The sequence below is a fragment of the Ovis aries genome, chromosome 1 (assembly GCF_016772045.2).
Source record: "Ovis aries strain OAR_USU_Benz2616 breed Rambouillet chromosome 1, ARS-UI_Ramb_v3.0, whole genome shotgun sequence".
In the NCBI taxonomy this organism is placed as follows: Eukaryota; Metazoa; Chordata; class Mammalia; order Artiodactyla; family Bovidae; genus Ovis; species Ovis aries.
This window is the reverse complement of record NC_056054.1, coordinates 62495746-62506062: the sequence shown is the minus strand read 5'-3', so window position 1 is coordinate 62506062 and position 10317 is coordinate 62495746. Positions and strand designations below refer to the sequence as shown.

General features: G+C 44.8%; 1 protein-coding gene across 1 annotated transcript in view; it reads left to right on the top strand.

Annotated features, from left to right (window-relative positions):
- Positions 1–1286: 1286 nt before the first annotated feature.
- The window catches only part of DDAH1 (dimethylarginine dimethylaminohydrolase 1), a 147297-nt gene continuing 138266 nt past the window's right edge, over positions 1287–10317 (top strand). The window contains exon 1 of the mRNA XM_004002150.5: positions 1287–1690. Within this exon, the coding sequence (XP_004002199.3) occupies positions 1388–1690 (303 nt within the window). The 5' untranslated portion in view covers positions 1287–1387. The remainder of the gene's footprint in view (positions 1691–10317) is intronic.

Sequence of the window (10317 nt, the reverse complement as noted above, 5' to 3'; positions counted from 1 at the left end):
GAAGGCAAGGGAGGAATTTGGAAACCTTCTTTCCCAAAGACAAAAGAGTTGTGATGTTCCATATCTGAAAATGCTCAAGGTGAGCACTCACCTATGGCTGATGAAAACATACTTGGTCTTTTCCTCCCTATTCTGGAGGCAAAAACTCCAGAATCACACATAATCACAGTGTTCATAGCACTTTCCCCGTGACTCTGTAACGAATCCACCTGTAATGCAGGAGACTCGGGAGACACTGGTTTGATCTCTGGTTTGGGAAGATCGCCTGGAGGAGATCATGGCAACCCACTCCAGTATTCTTGCCTGGAGAATCCCATGGACAGAGGAGTTTGGTGGGCTACAGTTCTTGGGGTCCAAAGAGTTGGACAGGACTGATGGAACTGAGCAGGCACGCACCCACTCTGTTCATAAAAACCGATTGTCCTTGAAACACTGTGAGTTTCTGTATGTCTATTTCTCTCTGTGTTTCTTGTCCTTACAGACTTGAAGAAATAAGATCCTTTTCACAATCCCGAGTCTGGCGAGGGGTGAGGGGTCATTTGCAGAGAAAGTCAAGGTAACATGGCATGCATGCCTGCTCAGTAGTGTCTAACTCTTTGGGACCCCGTGGACTGCAGTCTACCAGGCTCCTCTGTCCATGGGATTATCAGGACAAGAATACTGGAGTGTGTAGAATACTTCAGTGGGTTGCCATTATCCAGGGGATCTTCCAGACCTAGAGACTGAACCCGTGTCTGCTGCTTTGGCAGGTGGATTCTTTACCACCGAGCCATCTGACAAGCCCCAGGGTAACACGGACTTGGGTACAAAGACAGATCCTCATCCTGGGAACTGGAGGGGGAGGCTGGGGTTGGGGGCAGTACCACATGCTGGGGAACCTAGGAACAGCAGAGTAGGGAGAGAGGTCAAAGAATCTATCCAGAAAGGAATCATCCCATTCTTGGCTTCCCGACCACCAAGCAACCCCTTCCAGTCGCTCTGCGCAGACCACCGCCGCTCTTCAAATATGAGGGGTGCACAGGCGGCGAAATACAGGTAACCATCAGGTTCAGGTACCGCGCCTTTTGGCTGAGGTTCGCCCACCCAGCCACCCACCAGCGCACACCTCTCGAGCTCCCCGCTTCCTCGGCCGCCGCCTTCACTCCGACTTCGTGCGACGGGCCGCCTGCAAACCCGAGAGCGCCGAGTGGGCGCGCGGGCTGCGCGCGGGCAGGAGCCCGGAGCTCTGGGCATGCTCAGTCGCGCGGGCAGGGCTCCGGGCGCGAGCAGGGCTCCCGCTGCACCGCATTCGCCGGCTGCCAAGGGGAGCCGCCGGGCGCTCGCAGACTCGGCGAGCGCTGCCCGCACGAGACCGTACCGCCGCGCCCCCCGCCGCCACCCCGAGCCCATGGCTTCTCTCGGCCACCCAGCCACCTTTGGCCGGGCCACCCATGTCGTGGTACGGGCGCTGCCCGAGTCCCTCGCCCAACAGGCGCTGAGGCGCACCAAGGGCGACGAGGTGGATTTCGCCCGCGCAGAGCGGCAGCACCAGCTCTACGTGGGCGTGCTGGGCAGTAAGCTGGGGCTGCAGGTGGTGCAGCTGCCCGCCGACGAGAGCCTCCCAGACTGCGTGTTCGTGGAGGACGTGGCCGTGGTGTGCGAGGAGACGGCCCTCGTCACCCGCCCCGGGGCGCCGAGCCGGAGGAAGGAGGTAACTGCCCGCCCGGAGAAGCGAGGGGTGCGGCCCGGGATGCTCGCCCGGCCCTCACCTACCGAGCGCGACCGACTTGCCGGGGAAATCGCGGAACTGGCCCCCGGGCTAGTTCAGAACTTCCCATTTAGGGGAGAGGGTGTGTGTGCGAAAGAGAGAAGTTCATTGTTCACGCCTCCCGGCTGCCGGCGCAGCTTGAATGCCTTGGAGAGGACGCGACTGAGTGTGGTCATGCAGACTCGGGCAGGTGGGTGGGGTGGGGAATCCATCTCATAGCATTTTTATTTGTAAAGATTGAAAAGCAGTGAGGACAGTGCAACTCTGCCCGTTTCCCAGGGAGCTGGGGGCAGGGAGAGGTGCCCTTCCAGGCGGGCGGGTGGAGGCTGGGCGAAGGGCTCTGAGGGCGGGTTGGTGACCTGAACCCACAAGTCCTGCCAGGAGCTGGGATCAGGGCTGTCCAGACGAAGGAACAGGGTGTCGGTTCCCATAGATCTACGGCGTCCCAAGTTACTTTTCAGTGGTGGAGAGAGTCCCGCAGAAAGGGACTAACAAGTGAATGAATGTAAGACTAGCTTGCTGAGCTGTGGTGTCTGGGTTGGAAAAGCTGTATTCACTGTAGGGTGTTGGGTATGTGTATGTGTGTGTATGTTTAATTGGAAATGGTTTCACAAATTCCATAATTTTTATTCTCTCTACTTTAAAACTCATAGTAATTAGAGCTTTTGGGGTTCTCAAAGGATGGTGACTACTTTAAAATATTGCAGTTTGCGAAAATGGCAGTGATTGCTTTAAACACAAGGTAGGTTAGTGGGGAGAGACAAATAGAGTGAGCTTGGATTTTAAAATGCCATCTGGCCTGGGATTCTTCTTATTGCCTGCTAAGAGCCGGGGCTCAAGACTCTCGGTTGCTATTGGCATCAAGTGGCATTGCAAGAAGCTGCTGGTTTCTTTCCTATATGGAGGGTTAGGGATTTTTTTCCCCCTATTTTGTCTTTATTCGATTCACATTGGAAATGTCTCACAGAGCTCATAGTTTAAAATGTGCTTTTTCTCCACCTGCTTCACTACACGAGTGGATGATAGAACTTTGCTTGATCTGCGAGAAAAAGCATATTTGGTTTATTACTCACTGAGATTATCAGCTTTTTTTTTTTTTTCCTTCCCCACCCTGCCTTAGCAGAAAACCAAGAGTAATAGGTCACATTCTCTCAGCTCTTTTATCTCCTTTGCCATGCCTCTCCATCTTTGAGTCTGTGAGATGACCTGCTCCATTTTAAACTGATAAGCACGTAACCACATTTGAACACTTTCTGATGTGTCCTAGGCCATATGGCAAAACTGTGGTTTGTTTAAAAGAGTAAAGTAGATTTTAAAAACTCTTTCAAAATAGTACTCATTTGTTGAGGCTGGTCCAATTTCCTGTTAAGAGACTGTGAATATATTTAATCATCTATCCCATTTTATTCCTATAATAAAACCTTTCAAATTTTTGCCTTCCTGATGCTAAAGTGGGCAGTGATCTGTCTCCCCATCAGATTTTGAGGCATACATTTAAAAAAAGACCTCACTCTGGTATCAGGCTGGTGGCCTACTGCCAGAGGCCACATAGTGTAATAGATAAGAACATCAGACTAAATGTAATCCTGTGACCTTGGGGACTATCTCTTGCCTCAGTTTTCTCACCTGTAAAGTGGACATAATCATACCTATTTCATAGAATTGTGGTAATAAATTTATTAATCCATCTGAAATATAGAGGGCAAGACATTTCATGAAGTGTTTTTATTCACTTCCCAGTGGGTCAAGGAAGATTGGCTCCTTGAGCAGTAAGAAGTCTGCTGTACACTGATGCAGTTATAGCGACATTTCCCCATCCCAGGGTGAAGGGGAATTGTCTTCATGCCTTAGGTTCCATCCTAATCTTCTCTGTAGCACTGCCTCCCAGGTCGAGTTTTCTGCTGGTGTGTCATCCCTCCCCACATCACCTTTGCCATTGCCTCTGATCAGATCCCCAGGGTAACAGACCTTCCAACCAGAAAAAAGGAATTCAGGCAGTCATGTTGGACGGGGTGCTTTGGAGATTTCTTTGAAATCTCTCATAGTTTGCTGCCTATGTTGAAGTTAATAAATGCTTGCTGAGTGAATGAACAAATGAATTAATAAAATACTAGTTAGCTTCCCAGGTGGCTCACTGTTAAAGAATCCACCTCCCAAGCAAGAGACATGGTTTGATCCCTGGGTCAGGAAGATCCCCTTGAGAAGGAACATGCAACCCACTCCAGTATTATCACGCCTGGAAAATTCCATGGACAGAGGAACCTACAGGAGGCTACAGTCCATGGTGTCACAAAAGAGTTGGACATGACTTAGCAACTAAACAGCTAACAGCTCAACAATTAGCTAATATCAGTAATCTGATAATAATCACTTTAAGGCCCTCTTGAATTATTATATATAAATATTTCATGTAACACTAATGTCCCTAACGGAAATTACACAACAGCCAATGCATTATTTTAAAATTATTAACACTGATCTCCTTGTTTCCTGTCTCTTACTACTCATTTCATTTTCTGCACCGTAGCCAAGTTGGTCTTTCTAAGACTCAAATCTGATCCTGTTCCTCTTCTGATTAAAATTCTAGAAGGGCCTCCATTGAGCTTGATAAATGCATTGAGCTGGGCTCTGCTTGCCTTTTCAGCTTTAGCTGCATCTCTGACCCCACCCCACGTGCCTCTCAACCCTTGGCTCAAGCCAGGTTCTTTTTCTGATTCACCATACTATTGCTTTTACAGGCATACATTCCTCCTTCACCCAGGACACTCTTCCTCCTTCCTCTCCTGCATTTTATCTGGCTATTCCTACTCATGCGTCAGTTCTCAGCTTACTGTTACCATTAATATTATTAGCTAATTGTTACTGGGTGCTTGCCATTTGCCAGACATTGTGTTCGATTTATGACATGCATTTCATTGAATGTTCGCATCAACTCTTTGAGCGCATTGTTATCATTATTCATGTTTAAAAGTTGATGACACTGAGTCTGGGTGAGATTAAATAAATTGCCCAAGGCAAACCACTTCAGTATTCTTGCCTTGAGAACCCCATGAACAGTATGAAAAGACAAAAAGATAGAACACTGAAAGATTAACTCCCCAGGTCGGTAGGTGCACAATATATTACTGGAGATCAGTGGAGAAATAACTCCAGAAAGAATGAAAGGATTGAGCCAAAGCCAAAACAACACCCAGTTGCGGATGGGACTGGTGATAGAAGCAAGATACGATGCTGTAAAGAGCAATATTGCATAGGAACCTGGAATGTTATGTCCATGAATCAAGGCAAATTGGAAGTGATCAAACAGGAGATGGCAAGAGTAAACATCGACATTCTAGGAATCAGCAAACTAAAAAGGACTGGAATGGGTGAATTTAACTCAGATGACCATTATATCTATTACTGTGGGCAGGAGGCTTAGAAGAAATGGAGTAGCCATCATAGACAACAAAAGAGTCCGAAATGCAGTACTTGGATGCAGTCTCAAAAACGACAGAATGATCTCTGTTCGTTTTGAAGGCAAACCATTCAATATCATGGTAATCCAAGTCTATGCCCCAACCAGTAATGCTGAAGAAGCTGAAGTTGAACGGTTCTATGAAGACCTACAAGACCTTATAGAACTAACATCCAAAAAAGATGTCCTTTTCATTATAGGGGACTGGAATGCAAAAGTAGGAAGTCAAGAAGCAGCTGGAGTAACAGGCAAATTTGGCCTTGGAGTACAGAATGAAGCAGAGCAAAGGCTAACAGAGTTCTGCCAAGAGAACGCACTGGTCATAGCAAACACCCTCTTCCAACAACACAAGAGAAGACTCTACACATGGACATCACCAGATGGTTGACACCAAAATCAGATTGATTATGTTCTTTGCAGCCAAAGATGGAGAAGCTCTATACAGTCAGCAAAAACAAGACCGGGAGCTGACTGTGGCTCAGATCATGAACTCCTTATTACCAAATTCAGACTTAAATTGAAGAAAGTAGGGAAAACCACTAGACCATTTCAGGTATGACCTAAATCAAATCCCTTATGATTATACAGTGGAAGTGAGAAATAGATTTAAGGGACTAGATCTGGTAGATAGAATGCCTGATGAACGATGGACGGAGGTTAGTGACATTGTACAGGAGACAGGGATCAAGACCATCCCGACGGAAAAGAAATGCAAAAAAAAAGGAAAATGGCTGTCTGAGGAGGCCTTACAAATAGTTGAGAAAAGAAGAGAAGCGAAAACCAAAGGAGAAAAGAAGAGAAGCGAAAACCAAAGGAGAAAAGGAAAGATATACCCATTTGAATGCAGAGTTCCAAAGAATAGCAAGGAGAGACAAGAAAGCCTTCCTCAGCAATCAATGCAAAGAAATAGAGGAAAACAATAGAATGGGAAAGACTAGAGATCTCTTCAAGAAATTAGAGACACCAAGGGAACATTTCATGCAAAGATGGGCTCAATAAAGGACAGAAATGGTGTGGACCTAACAGAAGCAGAAGATATTAAGAAGAGGTGGCAAGAATACACAGAAGAACTGTACAAAAAAGATCTTCATGACCCAGATATTCACGATGATGTAATCACTCACCTAGAGCCAGACATCCTGGAATGTGAAGTCAAGTGGGCCTTAGAAAGTGTCACTACAAACAAAGCTAGTGGAGGTGACGGAATTCCAGCTGAGTTATTTCAAATCCTGAAAGATGATGTTGTGAAAGTGCTACACTCAATATGCCAGCAAATTTGGACAACTCAGTAGTGGCCGCAGGACTGGAAAAGTTCAGTTTTCATTCCTATCCCAAAGAAAGGCAATGCCAAAGAATGCTCAAACTACCACACAACTGCACTCATCTCACACGCTAGTAAAGTGATGGTTAAAATTCTCCAAGCCAGGCTTCACCAATACATGAACCGTGAACTTCCAGATGTTCAAGCTGGTTTTAGAAAAGACATAGAAACCAGAGATCAAATTGCGAACATCTGCTGGATCATCAAAAAAGCAAGAGAGTTCCAGAAACACATCTATTTCTGCTTTATTGACTATGCCAAAGCCTTTGACTGTGTGGATCACAATAAACTGTGGAAAATTCTGAAAGAGATGGGAATACCAGGCCACTTGACCTGCCTCTTGAAAAATCTGTATGCAGGTCAAGAAGCAATAGTTAGAACTGGACATGGAACAACAGACTGATTGCAAATTGGAAAGGAGTACATCAAGGCTGTATACTGTCACCCTGCTTATTAACTTATATGCAGAGTGAATCATGAGAAATGCTGGGCTGGAAGAAGCACAAGTTGGAATCAAGATTGCCAGGAGAAATATCGATAACCTCAGATATGCAGATGACACCACCCTTATGGCAGAAAATGAAGAACTAAAGAGCCTTTTGATGAAAGTGAAAGAGGAGAGTGAAAAAGTTGGCTTAAAGCTCAACATTCAGAAAACTAAGATCATGGCATCCGATCCTATCACTTCATGGCAAATAGGTGAGGAAAGAGTGGAAACAGTGGCTGACTTTATTTTTCTGGGCTCCAAGATTGCTGCAGATGGTGATTGCAGCCATGAAATTAAAAGACACTCACTCCTTGGAAGGAAAGTTCTGACCAACCTAGACAGCGTATTAAAAAGCAGAGACATTACTTTGTCAACAAAGTTCCATCTAGTCAAGGCTATGGTTTTTCCAGTGGTCATGTATGGATGTGAGAGTTGGACTATAAAGAAAGCTGAGAGCAGAAGAATTGATGCTTTTGAACTGTGGTGTTGGAGAAGACTCTTGAGAGTCCCTTGGACTGTAAGGAAATCCAACCAGTCCATCCTAAAGGAGATCAGTCCTGGGTGTTCATCGGAAGGACTGATGTTGAAGCTGAAACTCCAATACTTTGGCCACCTGATGTGAAAATCTGACTCATTGGAAAGACCCTGATGCTGGGCAAGATTGAGGGCAGGAGGAGAAGGGGACAACAGAGGATGAGATGGTTGAATGGCATCACCGACTCAATGGACATGGATTTGGGTGGACTATGGGAGTTGGTGATGGACAGGGAGGCCTGGCGTGCTGTGGTTCATGGGGTTGTGAAGAGTCAGACACGACTGAGCAACTGAACTGAACTGATAGACTTATTGTTGTGACCCCATGGACTGCAGCACACCAGGCTTCCCTGTCCTTCACCATCTCCTGGGTTTGCTCAAACTCATGTCCATTGAGTCAGTGATGCCATCCAACCATCTCATCCTCTGTCACCCTCTTCTCCTCCTGCCTTCAATCTTTCCTAGAATCAGGATCTTATCCAATGAGTTGGCTCTTTGCATCAGGTGGCCAAAGTATTGGAGCTTCAAGCTTTAGCATCAGTCCTTCCAATAAATATTCAGAATTGATTGCCTTTAGAATTGACTGGTTTGATCTCCTTGCAGTCCAAGGACTCTCAAGAGTCTTCTCCAACACCACAGTTGAAAAGCATCAATTCTTCAACGCTCAGCTTTCTTCACAGTCCAACTCTCACATCCATACATGACTACTGGAAAAACCATAGCTTTGACTATATGGATCTTTGTTGGCAAAGTAATGTCTCTACTTTTAATATGCTGTCTAGGTTTGTCATAGCTTTTCTTCCAAGGTGCAAGCATCTTTTAATTCCATGACTACAGTCACCATCTGCAGTTATTTTGGAACCCAAGTAGAACCGTTGAAACCAGGATTTGAACTCAGATTTGCCAGACTCTAAAGCTCTAGCTCCAAGTGTTGTGATGTTAGATCTCACTTTCTCAAGCATGGGATTGGTTCTTCTTTTATGAACACCTCTGTATGCCCTGTTATATTTATCATAACATATGATAATTGTCTGTGTATCTTTCTGTAGCTCCCCCACTATTATGAAAGCTGTGAAGGCAAGAATCATATCTGCATTGTTCAACATTTTATCCCCTGGACCTTGTACATAGTAGTCATATGTCAAATATTTTGTTGAAAAAAAATGTGTCTATGATTTTAAGTCAACCTTTGTTCTCCCTCATTATGGCATATTTGGTGTTTTTTAAGCATTTCCAATCAGTAGAGTTTCATTGCAACTCCAGGTGATTTGTAAATGTTTTTCTCTTCCTCTCTCTTTTAATGCCTTTGTCTCTTGTTGTTGTTTTGTTTTTATTAAAATGCTGAGAAATTTCTTCTTAATCAAAACATCATGTTATATTTAATGACTTTTCTTCCTTGGAAGAAAGGACTGAGAACCAAACTCAAGAAAATAACCTTTCTGTGCACACTCAGTATTTGCCCTAAAGGGGCCTCCAAAGATTAGTAATGTCTGCAGCAAGTGTAAGTTGCAGTGAAGAAAACTGTATATAGAAAAAATCAGCAAATAGTATTGCTTGTCTTATAACTCCATGTCTTCAGGAATATGAATGCCTTCATATGCTGAATACTTTGAAGACCAATAAATTAGCCTTGAAAAGCCAGTCATATTTTAAATGAATCCAGATTACATTTTAGAGGGGGAAAAGGTCAATTGTAAATATCAAAAGTTGAGGAAACAAATATCTAAAAGCTGAAATAAGGCAAGTGACAGGGTGTGATGACTGGATTTTTAAAAAAATAAAAATTTCTATTATACTTGCCTGTAGTACCAAATTCAAAAGGTACGAAAGGAAACATAGTAAAGGGAAGTCTTTCTGCCTCACCTGACCCTTGTACCTTACTACGCACTTCTCTTCCTGAGGCAAACACTAGTGTGTTTTCCATAATTTTTTTTTCCAGAAGGTTTTTAGTACTTAATAAATGATTAACTGACAAAATTTATCCAAGCAAAATTGTGAAATATATCCTGTGCCCTTTCACCCCTCTCTCAGAGCCATTTTATATTTTCCCAGGTACTAAGTATTAATATATAAAGTATCCTGTGAGAAAAGCCACACAAACTCATTCTCACAAAGTGATAGTGGCTTTAGTTATCCCTACCTAGAGCCTTTGCATTGTTGGGGACCTCTTTAGGAAAAAGGCAATGCTTCAGTTCAGTTCAGTCGCTCAGTCGTGTCCAACTGTTTGCAATCCCGTGAATCGCAGCACACCAGGCCTCCCTGTCCATCACCAGCTCCCGGAGTTCACTCAAACTCACATCCATCGAGTCGGTGATGCCGTCCAGCCATCTCATCCTCTGTCATCCCCTTCTCCTCCTGCCCCCAACCCCTCCGCAAATCAGAGTCTTTTCCAATGAGTCAACTGTTCACATGAGGTGACCAAAGTATTGGAGTTTCAGCTTTAGCATCAGTCCTTCCAATGAACACCCAGGGTTGATCTCCTTCAGAATGGACTGGTTGGATCTCCTTGCAGTCCAAGAGACTCTCAAGTGTCTTCTTCAACACCACAGTTCAAAAGCATCAGTTCTTTGGCTCTCAGCTTTCTTTACCATCCAACTCTCACATCCATACATGACCACTGGAAAAACCATAGCCTTGACTAGACAGACCTTTGTTGGCAAAGTAATGTCTCTGCTTTTGAATATGCTATCTAGGTTGGTCATAACTTTCCTTCCAAGGAGTAAGCATCTTTTAATTTAACGGCTGCAATCACCATCTGCAGTGAACTGGAG